Raw genomic sequence first — 18977 nt, 5'->3', positions numbered from 1 at the left:
GTAGTTTTCATGCTCAATTGCAACCTATGTATGTTGATGACACACAATTAGGCTTTTGTTTTTTGCGCTGCGTCTAGCCAGTCGAGGTTACCTACCCACCTACGTAATAATAAGCACCATTCTGCAGATGTTACCAGAATGCCCCATCCCTTTCAGGCTGGATATTATTACAAACCAAGGCAGGAGGAGGTGCTGCGTGTATTCCAATTGATTTAACACGTTTTGACCAGAGGAACATATGGATAGCATTGGAAGGCCCTGAAGCAATCTGCATCCATACATTCCTGTAGCTGCTTTGCAGTTACTGACATGAAGGTGCATTTCATTACTTGCTTTATTTAGTCCATTTATAGACTGTCGATCACTTCTCCTACCTAGGCAGTTATCCTTCCCATAGCTGCCAACTTACAGATTTGAAAATAAGGGACCAGCAGCCTCGGAAATAAGGGATCAGCAGCCAAAATAAGGAATTTTCAGAGCACAGGTATGTTCAACTTCTGAGCCCCTCTGAGCCAAAGGCAGAAAGCCCAGCCAGCAGCCAAAAAAGCCTCAAGCAGTGGTTCCCACAGTGCAGCAACCCGACAAAGGGGATGCAGCAAGGAAAACCACTGTCACCTCTCCGCTGGGAAGTGCTGAGCAAAGGCGAGGCAACGCGGTTGATTTGATCTGTACAAAGTATGCAAGCTCCACCCCCCAGTCATTCTTAGACTCCTTATTGGGTGAGCAACACAGCGGGAGCCTCCCTCCTCCCTGGCCAGCAGGGAGGGAGGGAGGGAGAGGAGCTGCTTCCTTTGAAACCCGGGAAATTTAAGGGACCTCATCAGTAAGGGACAGCAGCGGGACACAGCACTGGGATAAGGGACTTTCCCACCAAATAAGGGACGGTTAACAGCTATGCCTTCCACAAGGGCCAACATTGATGCCAGAATCCAGCATCGCCTGAGCTCTGCTAGTGTGGCTTTCTCCCAACTGAAGAGCAGAGTGTTTGAGGACTGGGACATTCGCAGGGAAACCAAAATGCTTGTTTACAAAGCTATTGTACTAGCAACCTTACTGTATGCTTGTGAAACATGGACCACTTATAAACGCCATCTCCAACTCCTCGAAAGATTCCATCAACGGCGTCTCCGAAATTTTTTACACATCACTTGGGAAGACAGGCGAACTAATATCAGCGTACAGTGGTACCTCGGGTTAAGTACTTAATTCGTTCCAGAGGTCCATTCTTAAGCTGAAACTGTTCTTAACCTGAAGCACCACTTTAGCTACCACGCAATTTCTGTTCTCATCCTGAAGCAAAGTTCTTAACCCAAGGTACTATTTCTGGGTTAGTGGAGTCTGTAACCTGAAGGGTATGTAACCTGAAGGGTATGTAACCTGAGGTACCACTGTACTGGAAGAAGCAAAGATCACCAGTGTTGAAGCAATGATTCTTCAACATCAACTTCATTGGACTGGTCATGTTGTGCGAATGCCTGATGATCGTCTTCCAAAGCAACTACTCTATTCCAAACTTAAAAATGGAAAGCGTAATGCTGGTGGTCAACAAAAGAGGTTTAAAGACTGTCTCAAGGCAAATCTAAAAAAAGTAGTATAAACACTGACAATTGGGAAACACTGGCCTGCGAGCGCTCCAGTTGGAGAACAGCCTTTACCAAAGGTGTCACGGGCTTTGAAGACACTCGAACTCAGGATGCAAGGGAGAAATGTGCTAAGAGGAAGGCATGCTTGGCAAATCCACACCGTGATCAGATCCCACCCAGAAACCAATGTCCCCACTGTGGAAGGACGTGTGGATCCAGAATTGGCCTCCGCAGTCACTTACGGACTCATTGTTAAAACTGTGTTTATGGAAAACAATCTTACTCGGCTACGAATGATTGCCAGAAAAAAAGAAAGAAAGACTAGCTACAGGAAAATCGAGATACATAGATACATAGTAAGCACCATTTCAGCTGATTAAGAAAAATCCAAGCACATTACATTGGGACACTTGGAAGGTATGAGAAAGGAAATAAGGAAATCAATTCTCTCTCTCCCCCCCCCCCCCGTCGCTGGGGTGGAAAGATGTGCTCTGCCACAAAGAAGCACACAGCCACATGATGGCATTGAGTGGGGCTTTCGCCAAACTCAACCCCCCCCCCCCGATTATCTCCCAATTTTTGTTCTGTGCCTTGAGGTGCGGCTTCCGAGAGAGGAAACTTTAGGGCAAAAAGAACAAGAGAAACTTGATGCCCTCCATCCATGGCCCTTTGGACATTTACTGAGATTACGGTGGATGATGAGACAAGGCCTGCCGTGCTTGTCTACAAGCTTCTTTTAATGCACTGGTTCCCAACGGATGTTCAGTGGTCCCCGGGGGGTGCACGGCACATGACAAAAACTGCCAAAGAGATAGCAATAGTAGGGAGTCGATGGTTTGGCTTTTGAAAAACCGGAGGTCCACAGTATTTAGGTATTTGGGAACCTCTGGCGCAAAGGAAGCTTTCTGGCAGAGTGAACCATAAGAGTTTATTCAGATTTGCCATGCAAAATGAGATATTATGCCAATCAGGAGAAATTCTGCAGTCTTTCATCTTTTCTCCTCCTGCTTTCCTCCCCGCTCACAGCCTTTTTTTAAAAAAAAAAAAGTCAGACACTTAGCAAATGTTCTCAACAACAGGGAGATCAGATGTGAAAAGAGAGCATCAGAGTGAGAGAAGGCCTCTGTTCCTCGCCCCCCCCCCCATTAATGATGGGGTGGTGTGATTTGTATGTTCTTAGCTCTTCAATTATCTCACCGTATTTTTCAGTTTTTCATTAGTAAGTGCTGGGAGAGCGAAAACACACACACTATATTATATATATATTTACAGTGGAACCTCGGGTTACATACGCTTCAGGTTACAGACTCCGCTAAGCCAGAAATAGTGCTTCAGGTTAAGAACTTTGATTCAGGATGAGAACAGAAACCGTGCTCCGGCGGCGCGGCAGCAGCTGGAGGCCCCATTAGCTAAAGCGGTGCTTCAGGTTAAGAACAGTTTCAGGTTAAGTACAGACCTCCGGAGCGAATTAAGTACTTAACCCGAGGTACCACTGTATATATATTAAACAATATAATCTAGGCAAATGCCATGCAACTGCTTCTTATATTTAAGGATGTAAAATTGCTAATGCAGGAGACTAACGTTCTTTGGAGATAAGCGTAGTTGCTATGGTGAGGAAGGTCCCTGCCATTCATTGCAAGAAAAGGTGGCATCCATGGCACGATCCATCGGAATATATTTTTGCTATTGAAGTAAGTGCAGTTCACTAGCATACTGCAGACTGCGTTAGATGTATGCTTCTCTTGTGATATATGCATATACAAACACACACATAGATGTGAAATCTTCACCCATTTTAAAATGCATAACTGTTTTCTCTACTGCTGAAGAAAAATGGGAAGGGGTTAGAGCTTATTTTTTGTAGATAACAGCAATCCTTAAATGAACAAAGCTTCATTTAACATTCAAATTATAAAAAAAAATGTATGTCACTAGTTGGCTCAGTGAAAATCAGTAGCTTTAGTTAGCTTTTTTAAATTTTAAACTTTATCTTGTTGGCTCTAATGATCTGCATTTGCTTCTGAAATGTATTCAGGCAATAATCTGCAATAAATTGGTGATTTTCAGCACTTAGGACTTGCTACTGAATATTAAACAGAATAGCAGTGTGTTTGTCAACAACCAATTCTTGAGAGGTTTATTGCTTTTGTTAATGATAAGCAAACCATTTATATCACTACGAGACATTTGAAAAGAGGGGAGTACAAATGACTAGTTCCATAGGGGAAATATTTAGCAGCTAGAAGATAGATATAGACATAGATACAGAGATACAGAGATACATAGTCATGGGTAAAGTTCTTTTCATTGTAAAGGTCAACACTACTTCCAGAAATCACTTGAGACCGTAACTGTTCATTTTCAGAAACAGCAGCTTTTGTCAGCCTGATGCCTTCCAGATTTTCTGGGGCTACAACTTGTAGGATGCTCTCCCAAGAGAGGTATGCCTGGTGTGTTCGTTACATATCCTTAGGTACCCGGCAAAAAGAAGCCACTTATTTAGCCTTTGGCTAATTAAACAATAAGATCCATATAGTAAAAGCTATGGTTTCCCCAGTAGTGATGTATGGAAGTGAGAGCTGGACCATAAAGAAGGCTGATCGCCGAAGAATTGATGCCTTTGAATTATGGTGCTGGAGGAGACTCTTGAGAGTCCCGTGGACTGCAAGAAGATCAAACCTCTCCATTCTGAAGGAAATCAGCCCTGAGTGCTCACTGGAAGGACAGATCCTGAAGCTGAGGCTCCAATACTTTGGCCACCTCATGAGAAGAGAAGACTCCCTGGAAAAGACCCTGATGTTGGGAAAGATGGAGGGCACAAGGAGAAGGGGACGGCAGAGGACGAGATAGTGGGACAGTGTACTCGAAGCTACCAGCATGAGTTTGACCAAACTGTGGGAGGCAATGGAAGACAGGAGTGCCTGGCATGCTCTGGTCTATGGGGTCACAAAGAGTCGGACACGACTAAACGACTAAACAACATCAACAATTAAACAATCTATGGCCTTCTTGTTACTGTGCCATAGCATTCTTGTGCTTTTAGACTACAGACTGCCCTGTGATCCTCAGCTGAAGGGGGGTATAAAATAAATAAATTAAATAAAACAACAAAACAAAAACCCTCCCCCTCCGTGACAATTGGCAGCCAGGGTACTGCTGAAGGGATGTCCCCCAAGATGTGGAGAAGACCAGGATGAGTTATGGGTACACAGGCAGAAAGAGGAAGGGAAAACGCAAAAGGCAACCAGCTCAGAAAAGAAGGAAGCAGCTCCGTAAGATATGGAAGCCTAAAATAAACCTCCATATTTCATTATTAAAAGACTGCAAAGCAGTGGCGTAGCGTGGGTTGTCAGCACCCGTGGCAAGGCAAGTAATTTGCGCCCCCCCAAACCCCTAACCTGCCGCAGCTGCCAGCTTCTTCTTGCTGCTGCCTGGTCTGGTCTGGTGTGGTTCTCTCCCGCACTCAGCGCTGCGCTGGGCGGCCGCTGCACTGTCCCTCCCCCAGATAGTCCCTCGCTCTCTCTCCGCACCGCACGCCTGGCACCCACCCCCTCCACAGTGGGCAGCGACCCGGTGGCTCGGATCGGATTCGCACAGCCAGCACTGCAGTGAGAGAGAGAGAGTGAGCCAGATGGGGCAGAGAGCTGCGAGTGCGAGCGGGCCCCCCATATGTTACGCCCGGTGCGGCCGGCCCCCCCTGCACCCCCCACGCTACGCCACTGCTGCAAAGAGGAGCCTAGGTGAGGATTTCTAAGGAAACGATGTACAGTGGTACCTCGGGTTAAGAGCTTAATTTGTTCCAGAGGTCCTTTCTCAACCTGAAACTGTTCTTAACCTGAAGCACCACTTTAGCTAATGGGGCCTCCCGCTGCGTATGTAACCCAAGGTACCATGGTACTAGCCTTATTCCAGTAGAACTAAACCCATAAATAGATGGAATGTTTTTATGCAGAACAGGTTGTAGCAAAGGAGTTGGTGGTTAATAATAATAATAATAATAATAATAATAATAATAATAATAAAATTTACTTATACCCTGCCCTCCCCAGCCAAGGCCGGGCTCAGGGCGGCTAACAAGCAATAATAAAAACAAGTTGAATGAATACAACTTAAAAGCAAGATTAAAATACAACATTAAAATGCAGCCTCATCACAGGAGGAGAAAGGAAAAAAGAAAGAAGGGGAGGGAATCAAATTGACTCCAAGCCAAAGGCCAAGCGGAACAACTCGGTCTTACAGACCCTGTGGAAAGAAATCAGACCCCGCAGGGCCCTAGTCTCATGAGACAGAGCATTCCACCAGGTTGGGGCCAGTGTTGAAAAGGCCCTGGCTCTGGTTGAGGCTAATCTGACTTCCTTAGGGCCCGGGACCTCTAGGGTGTTGCTATTTATGGACCTTAAGGTCCTCCATGGGGCATACCAGGAGAGGCGGTCCCGTAAGTACAAGGGTCCTGGACTTCATATGCTGCTTTCCCTTCACATGGGTCCCAAAGCAGCTGACAAACAATAAATAACAATAACTTAAGAAAACATCACAAGTGCAGCACAAATCATATGACATAATTAACGAAACAACAATAAAGCAATTGCCATGTATAAAAACACTGCTGGCAAACCAGCAACTAAAAATAGTCTATATATCACAATTACAGCATAAATCCTATTATATTATTAATGAATCATCAACAAAGCATGTAAAAGTATAAAACAGTATTAAGAAAAGAGCAACTAAAAATAAGCTTAACACAATTATGTATGCACACGCACGCACACACTTGCTCCTCCAAATGTCTCATTCATGACCTCCAAGTAAGGTGTACTTCTTAGTTATTAAGTTAAGCTTGTGACCTGTCCTTCCGACAAGGGACATTTGAGGCAGCCACCAGCAACAGCAAATTCTCCTTTCCAGCTCCTGATTCTATTAAATCAAAGCTATTACTCCAGGCTTTACAGGTGTACAAGAGTCTTTTATAGCCCTCTAGGAACTAGCAGCGTGGTTTGCATGTTGGTGCTGGGGTGGCAGCAAGTTTGTGTGGCCGTACTGAAAGGACCATTGACACATGGATAAGGACAGAGAAGCTGCCTGGTGCCAACTCTCTCCAGATTGTCAGAAATGAGTCTTTTCTAGGCCTGTCCGGAGATTTGAGAAGCTGGACACGCACTTCTTTGAAATGTGGGGCAGATGCATCTGTTAATTTAGGTTTTCTTAATTTCTCATTTTTCCAATCTTTAATTGTCGTCCACATATCTGCAGTAATCTCCTTTAAAAAAAATCCTTACAGAATCCACCAGCATTTTAATGTGAATTTCTCCTAATAAGCACATGTTTGTATACCATTTACTATCATTCAATTATTCATTTTTATTTACACTTCCCCCTTAATATAGGCATTTCTGTAAACATTGTTTGTTTGTTTTTTTATTTGTTTTTTTTAAATAGTTTTTTTTATTGCTATTTTTCCAGGGTAAGAATACATCGTCAGTAACACAACAAAAGCAGTTTTACAGAAAGAAGAAAGAATTATAAAAAGAAAAAGAAAAATTCACTTTTTCAAATCAGTTTTCATAATCAACCGGACTTCCCCACGTCCTCCATCCCCTGATTTCTTTGCAATAAAAATAAACAGCAAATTAATACCTTATTTTGTATGTTTCTGTGTTTTCATTTAGTTATATATTCTGCAATTTATACTTTTCAAAGCCATAACTTAATTTCCATCATTCACCAATCTCAGTACTGAAGCATGTTTTTCCCGAAAGCTTAGCAAATTCTCAACATTCATATAACTTATAATGTTTTTGCAAATAGTCCTTGAATTTTTTCCAGTCCTCTTCCACTGCCTCCTCTCCCAGATCTCGGATTCTGCCTGTCATTTCAGCTAATTCCATGTAGTCCATCAGCTGCGAGTGCCATTCTTCCAGCGTGGGTAGCTCCTGTGTCTTCCAATATTTGGCTATAAGAATTCTTGCTGCTGTAGTTGCATATAAAAAGAAAGTTCTATCTTTCTTTGACACTCTCTGGCCTACAATGCCCAGGAGGAAGGCCTCTAGTTTCTTACAAAAGGTGTACCTAAACACCTTTTTCAACTCATTATAAATCATTTCCCAAAAGGCCTTCACCCTCGGGCATGTCCACCAGAGGTGAAAAAATGTTCCTTCAACCTCCTTACATTTCCAACATTTATTATCAGACAAATGATATATCTTTGCAAGTTTGACTGGAGTCATGTACCACCTGTATACCATTTTCATAATGTTTTCTTTTAAGGCACTACATGCCGTAAATTTCATACCGGTGGTCCACAACCTTTCCCAGTCTTCAGACATAATGTTGTACCCAATGTCCTGTGCCCATTTTATCATGGCTGATTTAACTGTCTCATCTTGTGTATTCCATTTAAGCAACAAGTTATACATTCTTGAAAGCACTTTCGTCTTGGGTTCAAGTAATTCTGTCTCTAATTTTGATTTTTCCACCTGGAAACCAATTTTTTTGTCATTTTTGAATATCTCTAAAATTTGGGCATAGTGAAACCAGTCTCGCACCTTTCCTTTCAGTTTTTCAAAACTCTGCAACCTCCAAGTATCACCATCTCTCTCTATTATCTCACAGTATTTTACCCAGCCACTCTCCATGTTGCGTAATTTTATGGCCTTAGCCTCCGTCGGTGATAACCACCTCGGGGTCTTACTTTCAAGTAAGTCCTTGTATTTAGTCCAGACAATAAATAGAGCTTTCCTGACAATATGGTTTTTAAACAGTCTATGAAACCTTATCTTGTCGTACCAAAGATATGCATGCCACCCAAAAGCATTGTTAAACCCTTCCAGATCTAGGACATCAGTGTTTTCTAGCAAAAACCAATCCTTCATCCAGCAGAGGGATGCAGCTTCATAATACAATCTTAAGTCCGGCAGGGCAAACCCCCCTCTTTCCTTTGCATCTGTTAATATCTTAAATTTTATTCGGGGCTTTTTGCCCTGCCAGACAAACTTCGTGATGTCCCTCTGCCACTTTCCAAAGCATTCCACTCTGTCCACGATCTGAAGGGTCTGAAACAAAAATAACATTCTTGGCAATACATTCATCTTAACTGCTGCAATTCTTCCTGACAAGGAAAGTTTCAATCTTGACCAAGTTTCTAGGTCCTTTTTAATTTCCGACCAGCATTTTTCATAATTGTCCTTAAATAAATTCAAATTTCTCCCAGTCAAATTAACTCCTAGGTATTTCACTTTTGTAACCACATTTAATTCTGTTTCCTTCTGGAACCCATCTATTTCTGAAGATGTCAAGTTTTTTGCCAAAACCTTAGTTTTTTGTTTGTTCAACTTGAATCCCGCCACCCGACCAAACTCAGAAATTAGCTCTAAAGCTCTTTTTGTACTGGTTTCTGGCTCCTGTAATGTCAAAACCAAATCATCTGCAAAGGCCTTAAGTTTGTATTGTTTTTCTTCTGTAAACATTGTTTGGTTCCAGAATGGCAGTGCAAAATTCGGAGAAGTGTGAATTTCAAAGCATGGCTGTGCTTAAGTTCCCATATTGTTTTAATGCAAACTGAATTGAATTCATGCCCCACCGCACAGAGAAACATCATCTGGTTGCATGGGATGTGTTAAGTTGTGGGTGAACATATCAGACGACACAGCGATTCTTCAAACAGCTCTTGTTTATTTACAGGCCAGAACAGAACTGAACTGAAGGATTCAGTCAGCCTGCTTATATAGAGCTCCACTAGAACGCAACAGTAACAATTTTCTAAAGCTATCCAATCACTGAACGTCACTTTCGATCCCTTATTTGCATAACTATCTACAGTATCCCCCTGCTGGCCCAGGGTGAGAACTTCAGTACATAACAGGATGGAAGTGGGGAGGATTTTGTCATGAAAGGTCTCCATACCAAGGGCTGTGAGGTGAAGACAAGGAGCCCCTAAGGCTGGCCATTTTCAGTTTGCTACATTAATCACAGCCATGTTCCTGTCATTCTGAATTTTAGTGTGTGGGTGGGTGGGTTGTTTTTTTTTTTTTGTAACCCGCTTTGACGATTTTACAATCAAGGGGTGTATAATTTCATGAAATAAAATCAATAAATAAATGCAATATAAAAAATAAGTTCACACAGACCAAGATGATTAAGGGTTTTGGTTTAAAAGCTTCAGTCTACTCTCCATTTTGGGGCTTCTCACAACCTTATCAACTCACAACCAGAAAAAGCGGGTGGGTGGCGGCAGCTGGCCAATGGACAGTTTAGCATTTCGTGCCCCCTGGTGTTCTGCAGAGAAGCTAGAACGAAGCCATATTTTCTTCCCATTTAATTCAGAGCAGTTGACCAAAAAAATGTCCATTTCAAACCACAACCTAATTTCTAATATATAACAGAAGTAATTAGAGTGGAGCTAGATAAAGAGGATTACAAGTTCTAAAAGTCCCAAGGGAAATCAGTTGGAAGGATTTTGAGACTATGACAACATCTCAAGTAAAACGGAGCAGAATAAAATCTCCTCCTGCTCCTGCTGGGAGGGATTTGCTGAGTTGGCAAAGTCTCCATTAGTTTGTTATCCCGTGTGTTGAATTCTAAAAAATTAAATCATCTCTAGGAAATATGAAAACTGCCGTTGTGTGCCCCTAGTATGAGGCATTATTTACAGCAGGAATGAGGAGCCTGTGGCCCTCCGGATGTTGTTGAATTTCAGTTCTCATCAGCTCCAGCTGGCATGGCCAACAGTCAGGGATGGTGGGGTTGTAATTTAAGAATGTCTGGATAGCCACAAATTTTTCCACCCTTGCTTAATGGAGCTACTGCCTCTTAGCAGTTTTCCCCAGCCTCCTGTTGTCATGATGACAATCCTGATAGACCCAGGAACCAATACGTCTGTTCTGGGCATGCTCAGATCTGTTTCCTTGAAGGCCACACCTGCACACTAGCAAAGCTCTGGGCCAGCTTTGTAGTTTCATTATTTCAATATTTGTGTGAGTGAGCTCCACTGGACAAACAGTGAGTCTCTTTTTTTGTAAAATAAATTGAGGGTTTTGTTTTGTTTTTACTTTTACCATTTTAAAAAATAATTGGGTTGATTGTGATGGCAAGGTTTTTTAAAAAAATGTTTTTGCCACATTTCCTGCAGAAGTTCACCCTCATTAAAAGTGGATGGAATTGTAAAACAGAGTATGAGCAGTTTTTAAAAACCCCAGCTTTGCTTGGTGCTACTGCTTAACATTTGTGATTTTCCCACATGCTGTTCCTTCCATTTGCTCGCCCCCACTCTGCGTCCTTTATTCACTTCAGGCCTTGATGCTGTTTGGTTTATCCATCCGTGGATAGTGTTAATGAGCATGCTGGATTTGAGCCTTGCCTGCAGGAGGTCGGGTTGGGGATCCATGGAGGGGCTCCTCAAACCACTGAGGCCGTGAGATCTCCCATGCACCTGAGAATTCACTAAAATCAAACAAGGCCAGAGAACCTCAGTCAGATGCAATTGGCAGTGACAGTTCTTTCATACAAATTAATGTGTGCTTTGGGATGGAGGACGGGCATGCCATTTAGATTAGGGAAAACATTTAGATTAGGGGTGGAATCAAGAAAGTCACGGAAGCTGGTAGGAGTTGAATCGCCATGATGCAGAAGAAGAAGAAGAGTTTGGATTTGATATCCTGCTTTATCACTACCCGAAGGAGTCTCAAAGCGGCTAACATTCTCCTTTCCCTTCCTCCCCCACAACAAACACTCTGTGAGGTGAGTGAGGCTGAGAGACTTCAGAGAAGTGTGACTAGCCCAAGGTCACCCAGCAGCTGCATGTGGAAGAGCAGAGACGCGAACCCGGTTCCCCAGATTACAAGTCCACCACTCTTAACCACTACACCACACTGGCTCAGAAGAAGTGGCAGTGCTGGATCTTAGGTTCAAACTCCCTTTTCCCTTATAAGAAAGGGAGGGAGGGAGGGAGGGAATCACACTTCCATAGCAACACACTCGGAAAGAGAGACAGAAGCTCTATGCAGGCACTCTAAACCCCTCTCTCGATGAGGGAGAGTGAGACTGGGCCTCCTAATTCCACACACTTGCATGGTCCCTGCCAACGCCCATGGATGGAGGAGTAATGTCTGCAGCAGAATGCGTTCACTGGTCTCCACTCTCCACGGGTTTTGGAAGCTGCATGTGTTTGAGCGACCCGTGGAGATGACAAAACGTGGGACTGTGATCAAGCCAGCCAACTCACAATATCTCAGTGTTCTCTACCCTCCTGTAGATAGTCTTTACTCCGAGCCAGTCCTACGAACACTGCTATGTAAATACTGCTTGCAAAGGAAGAACGTGAAAAAACACCCACTTGAGTTCAAATGAGTTTCTCATTACTCTTCAATTGAACCAGCCTTCACCCCTTAAGCCAGATCAATATTAGATCCATTTCTTTGTATTTTTTATGATACACAAAAAATTAAAACACAACAGCTGCCTGTAAATGGAGGGATTTACGGCTGCCAGGTTGTTTGCATCTGCAGGTTCTCTAATTGATCGCTCACGGGATTCTTGTTCTCCTAATTGGGTCTGGAGGCCATTGTGCCTCAGGATTGCCACGTCTTTGCCAACGATAGTCACTGTAGTTTGGGTTTTGCAGGCAGTGGAAGAAGAGGAAGTTGCTACTCAGGTGGAGCAAGCAAGGGCCTGCGAAGGAAGCAAGCATTTCAGAATGACTCAGGGCATTTTTCAGGGGCGTCTGAAGAGCTGTTTATGGGACCCAAAGCGGGGAAATTGAAGTTCTACTGTGGGGATCCTCTCTCACCAGCATAAAATGTTCTGTTGAAAAACTGGAGCTGTTGAAGAAACACAGTCGATAAAGTTATTAAGACCTGAGGCTAGAATTGCCATACATTTTCACGTAAAGAAAACTTTTGAGGGATGCAAAGAAAGAAACTAACGAAAATTTCAATAAGATGGCAGAAAGTCTTGTGGCACCTAAACGATTAGCAGGTTTATTATAGCTTCCACTTCCAAGGACTGGAAATCAACTCCATTCTTGTTTTGTTGTAACAAATGAAGGGAGCAACACAAGAAGCAAGCTGGTGTTACTTGAAGAGACATTGAGTTGCACGGCATCAAAAATCCATTCAGCAGCAGGGCTTTATCCTTTCCTCCTCTGAGTCCATCTCCATCTTGGCTTCCTTAGCCAGCCAGTTGTTGACATGTCCTTTTTTTTTAACACTTCCTGTCCCCTCCCTCCTGCTTCACATTAGCCATTGTTTTGGGCTGATGATGCCCCACAATGTTACTTAGAGGAGATGACCTTCCACACCTTGAAACTGCATTTCTAGACATTTCCAGTACATATACGCAGACAGCAGATGTAAGGATGTATACAGCTAGAATGATACTTTTGTGACTGTGGACACGATACACTAGCAGTCCATTGTGTAGTATTCTGTCCTTTTTGTCAGGTTCCTAGAGAAAAATGTTTTAGGAGTCTGATTCATGGCAATGTTTAATTATCTGATTCTGATACGATCTGCTTTGTGTTGCTGACTTGGACAAATACATATCTTACAATTATGCAATACCTAGAAAAGCTTCTGAATAAATCTGCAAGAGAGAGGATTTCCATTGGGCACTGTGCTGTATTGCGCTGAGGTGACCAATCTAAGTAAATATATTTTGGTTGTCTTGCCCCTGATATTTTGTATTTGCACCAATTTTTAAAATATTTTTGTGCTGACCTTTGGCTTCAGTGACTGTCACTTTTCCCATCCTACTCTCAGCTCAGTGAGGTGATGCTTTCTCAGTTGTCATGAGGGGCCTAATTCTGCCAGATACAAAACAGCTGGGTGACCAACTTTCCTTGATGCAAAGTTTTGAATTATACAAACTCTTGCCTATTTAGAAACAAATCTTTTCGTCACTTCAGACAGTAGCTTGGTTACAAAATGTTTCACAACAGGACTTCAACTGATGCAAAACTACAGAAATCTGTTCACTGTCAGTTATACTCAATGTGTTCACGTTGCCAAAATTTCACAAATAGACCAAGAGATTAGAAAGATTGCCTTGGGCTTGCCCTGAATCCTCATTGCTGGTGTCCTTGTCCATAAGCATCTTTCTGGAACCATCCATACAAGGTCCATAGTGTGTATTCTGCTACATACATTCACATGCTGCGGTGCTCAGCATATCTGTCTCTCAGCCCCCACCTCCCCCAAAAAACAAAGCAAACCACAGAATTTGCTGACTTGAAACTGTCTCTTAAGATTTGGATATCTGACGTTCCTTGTTATGCAAATGTGCGAGGCCGGCAGGATGAGATTGCACGGATGTAAAAAGAGTGTTGTAATAGCTGGGAAACGCAGTTCTCTGATGCCAACCATCTGTCTTAAGACCAAAGACGTTTTCTGTGGCTGCTATCAGAGTGAGAGCCACATGCGCTGGGCTGAACTCCCTCTGCCCCTTCACATAGGAGAAATCGGGATGCAAATCTATATGCCGGTGAGCTGGTAGCCGCTCTTCTCTCAGGAGTTAAATAACCGCCTGCAAGTTGCCTTTCATCTTTCTGGGCTAATTCATGTTGTGAATTTATATCCCTGTTTATGGGTTTCCCCCTGCAATTGCTGGCTTCTGGCTTTCTTTGTAAATTATATGGGTGGTCATTTGCATGTAAATGTGTTGTACATGGAACATTGTCATTATACATATTTTACTTATTTTACTATGTGGGTTAAGATGATCCTCCCTCCTTTGCAATTAATTTTACTCATAAGAGTTCCAGGAAAACAAATTACATAACAAACTAATTAAAGGCACCTGACGCAGAGGAGAACAAGAAGCAGCTGAATGACTTACATGAGTCTTGCTGGACTGGGAGGCAATGGGGGCAAGAAGGGATTTAAGGAGTTGGGTCAGAAACTCCCAGAGAAGATGAAAGCAAGTTATTTTACTTCGGACTAAGCAGTTTGACTCATATTTCCCTTCTTTTATCTGTATGAAATGGAAGAAATAAAACCATGAGCAGAACAAACACTCTTACAATATTGTAAATTGGGAGCGAGCTAGCAAGGAAAAATTATCTCCATTTTTTCAGGGTAAGGGAGAGCCATTGCCAGCCAAAGCGAATGCTCAAATAGTCTGACCCCAGCAGCTTCCTCTGTGCCGAGGAATAAACCTATTGAAACTCAGCATTTGTGTAAGGTTCGAGGGATGGTTTGGAATGTGTGTCAGGCCGGGTTCCAGATTGGAGCAAAGGCCCAAAGGATCCAGCCACGTAAAGGGGACACAGGAGCTCTCCACTCCACAGTGATTCCCTTATTTGATAAAGTCTTCGGATTTTAACTTGGGGTTTCCAACATGGTAACACCAGACATCTTGCTCCTTCCGTTGTTGTTTTTAAGAGTGTGTGTGTGTGTGTGTGTGTGTGTGTTTGCTTACTCCTTTGTTTTTTATTGGTTTTGTGTGTGTGTGTTTTGCTTGTTGCTTCATGTAGGGGGTTCTGAGCACCACTAGTTTCTCTCTTTTGAAACGGAGATTTCGGGGCGGCCATGACAGTTAATAAAATAACCATTACTTTTATAGCCCGTTTGTCTTCCAAGATGGCGGCACATTCCTACGCTGTGGCTCTGAGCTCCCAATCGTGTAATCTCGCTGTATACAAGTTGTACAAGTGACAATAAAGTATTTCAATTCAATCTATAAATAAGCCGTTTTGTCTGTGAGCCCAGTAGTTATTCACTCAGCACTGAGAGGCAGGAACAGGGCAGGTGCGTGCGCGACTCTGCTAAGCAAGCATCTCTTCCGAAATGCCTGACACAGGCACAGCACACCTTGAGCAGGTGGAGGAGACTTGCGCTGCAGACGGGAGGAGTTGTGCTGAAAGTGGTTTGCCTAAGACCAGGTGGGCAATATGTGAGCCAGGGGTGAGCTGATTGTACCTCATCGTCTTGGCACAAAGACTACACCAGCTGCCCGTGTTGCTTTTTAGCCATGTCTTGGCATTCTTTTTCCTCCAGTTTCCTTCCCCCCTCCCATTGAGAGCAAGCAATATGGAACGAGCCCACCCATGTTGTTTCCTCAGATGCAAAATAGATCAGGTTTAGTAGGCCTGGAGGGATACTGAGAGCTGATTTCACAATATTGTGGCTCACTAAATACTTGATGGGAAGTCACTGGGGAAGTGGAAGTTTCCTCTAGATTTTTGTACTGTAGAAATCTCCCATCACAGTAACGCTTCCCTTTCTCCTTCATGGGTGGAAATAAATATATTTGGAAATGGGCGGTTCCCGTGGTTCCATGGCAATGGGAGTCCAATAAAACAGATATTTTATTGTAGCTACAGCAGATGGTAGCATGAGGTGGTGGGGACAAGAAGTGTGCCTTGTGTTCTTATACCGCATGGCACATGTTCAAATAAGACTTCAGCTTCCAAACTGCACATTGCCAAAAAAAGGGGGAAAAAGAAAATGAAAACACTGTCACTCTTCTGCTGATTCTCAGCTACCACCTGGCATCATTTCAGCAAATATGCCTGTAGTGTAATTTTTTTTGCTGTCTCTTGCCCCTGAAACATAGTCCCCTCCCTTTGCTGATTAAAATAAGAACTAATGAGCCGAGTCCAGTCGTGGGGATGCCACATGCAGGTGTTTCCAAATGTGTGAGGCCAAAATGCAGTAAATTTTCCATATGGACATTTTTCAAAATAGAAACTAACACATCCCTCTACTGTCATAATTGCAAGGAGAAACCGATGTAACTGGCTGCCATAAGTTGTTCCCTATAATTTTCACATGGAAATTACCATAAACAAACATGTTTGCAGACCTTTTGTAACGATCCTTTTGTTACTGAGGGAAGGGGGGTCTTTCACTTCTAATTATTTTTTGCAAAACAAGGTTCTACCTTTCAGTGAGACTTCACTCTCTCTTTCTCTCTCTGAATAGAATATTCTAATACACTATGCTTTCAGAAAAAGACAATTCTTACTTTAAGGCAACAAAAATATTTCTTCAGCCTACTTTGAAAAGGCTATAAACAACTATTGATGGTCTTCTAGATATCCTGCATAATGTGGCAATGTATATGCTTCATACTGTGTTTTTTAAGTTAAAAAGGAAATCTGGATGATGAAGTTTTAAAGCAACATTGGCATTTGGCTGATTAAACCATCTATGGCCTTTTAAACTGTGGGGATGGGTGGGTTACTATCCTGTTATTATGTTATGTATTTGTGTGTTTCTATGCTGTAAATAGGGACTATCCTGTTATTATGTTATGTATTTGTGTGTTTCTATGCTGTAAATAGGGACGCGGGTGGCGCTGTGGGCTAAAGCCTCAACGCCTAGGGCTTGCCGATCGAAAGGTCGGCGGTTCGAATCCCCGCGGCGGGGTGCGCTCCCGCTGTTCGGTCCCAGCGCCTGCCCACCTAGCAGTTCGAAAGCACCCCCGGGTGCAAGTAGATAAATAGGTACCGCTTACCAGCGGGAAGGTAAACGGCGTTCCGTGTGCGGCTCTGGCTCGCCAGAGCAGCGATGTCACGCTGGCCACGTGACCCGGAAGTGTCCCCGGACAGCGCTGGCCCCCGGCCAATAAATGTGAGATGGGCGCACAAACCCCACAGTCTGTCAAGACTGGCCCGTTCGGGCAGGGGTACCTTTACCTTTACCTTTATGCTGTAAATTGCTCTGTAATCCTCGGATGAAGAGCAGCATATATGTTAAATGAATGATGAATGCTAGATAAGATAGAATTTGTTCATTTCAGCAAAAAATAGGTAATGTGAAGGCTTCTTTGGTGACCATTCTCACTCCCCGGATCCTGTCTCACATTACTTTATTCTGTCCCTACTAGAACACAGACGTCTAACACACAGCATCAGAATGAATGGGAACTCTGGCTTCTGCTGCAGCAGAAAGACAGCAATGGTATTACACTGAACTGGGATTTTTAATAAGATGGGATCAAATAACAGCTCGTGAAAAAGGCATTATGGTAGAAGTCCTATTTATTGGGAAAAATTAATATATTTGCTATAAAATCCATAACAGTAATGCAACTGGATACTTATTTTTGGATGCAATAACCCTGAATGTTACATACCAAATACAATACAATAACACTGACTTCCTCCGTTATTTACATGTTTATGAAAATCGATATGCAATCTATGTTAAATGAACTTAGAACGGAGAATAGTTACAATAGAAAAATAATATTTTGGATAAAGCATTCTCAAGGAATCCAATCACATATTTTTTTCAGGCCTCTAGCAATAAGGCAAAAGTCCCTGGTACAGGAGATAACTTAATTTACAAAATACAATAACCGTTGAGACACATTTTCAAGTTTGCTTTTGGTATACTTTCTCTTACTGTGAAATCACTTTTGTATTCTTACTAAACAGAAAGACTCTCAGGAATGGAACTTGAGGAAGATCTACTACATATTACATTTATATCGCTGAGCTTAGTAACCGAAAATTCTTCCCGTTTGCTCAGTGAGCTAATTTCGAGTTTTCATAGGAAACAGAACTGTCACATTTCAGAAGTCTTGTTCCCCCCCTCCCCTTTTTTATTGGAACTGGCACACAACTACATTTTCACAAGAGGACACCACAAATGCAACTAAAACCAGGCTTGCAGCACTCTGGGAAGGTGTATGCCAAACCTAAGGGTTGCCCTTTAATACTTCCGCTCGCCCCTGCCATGCCCACCAGTCTCCCCCCGACACAGTTCCATTCCCGTCCACAGTCAAGTTGTTTTAATTCCTTCAAAGGCACAGAACTTCCATCTCTTCTCCAGTGTTGCTCCGACTCCAGAAAATTCTTGCTTAAACATGCGTGGAAGCCTCATCAAAAGCATTTCTATTTCATTTGCAGAGATCTAGGAAAAGGAAGAAAACACAGCAAAAGACATTCCATTTGCGATCTCAAATAATTGATGGATATGCTCAGATCCTGCCAGGGGTGGGTTCTCATGATCGTTTGTCTAGGGCAATTTATGCCATTAATTGATACATCTCCCCAGCCCATTAATTAAGGGATATCTCTTGTATTTCTCTTAGGAGATGTCTACGGAACGCTCTTGAGACAGGTCTGAATAAGAACTTCGGAGGTCATTAAAACCTGCCTCAGAAAAGAGGCAAGGGTTGAAGCCCCAAAATTCTTCCGCAGCTCAGATGAAAACATTTGCAGTAGTTCCTGGGAAGAATACAAATTGCAAAAGCCACTGCGCCTTTCAGGTGGTGGTGGTGGTGGTGGTGAGGAATGGACTTCCCTCCTCTCTTCTCTCTACAAGTTGCTGTTGGCTGCTCCCACCACTGGCCAGGTGTGTTTGGGAGAACAGGCAAAATAGTTTAAGAGATTAAGTACCTTTGGGAAGCTGAGAGGAGCAGAACTGCATTCATGAGCACATTTAGTCA

At 43.0% G+C, this 18977-nt stretch overlaps 1 protein-coding gene across 7 annotated transcripts in view; it reads right to left on the bottom strand.

Moving 5' to 3' along the window:
* Positions 1-17544: 17544 nt before the first annotated feature.
* ENOX1 (ecto-NOX disulfide-thiol exchanger 1) overlaps positions 17545-18977 on the bottom strand; it is a 297090-nt gene continuing 295657 nt past the window's right edge. For all 7 annotated transcript variants that reach the window (XM_082234433.1, XM_082234427.1, XM_082234431.1 and 4 more), the window contains one exon: positions 17545-18439. In XM_082234433.1, coding sequence (XP_082090559.1) covers positions 18308-18439 — 132 coding nt within the window. In that variant the 3' untranslated portion in view covers positions 17545-18307. The remainder of the gene's footprint in view (positions 18440-18977) is intronic.

Source organism: Podarcis vaucheri (genome assembly GCF_965113315.1).
Source record: "Podarcis vaucheri genome assembly, chromosome: 8".
NCBI lineage: Eukaryota > Metazoa > Chordata > Lepidosauria > Squamata > Lacertidae > Podarcis > Podarcis vaucheri.
Note: the sequence above shows the minus strand (reverse complement) of the source record. Positions and strands in the feature narration are given on the sequence as shown.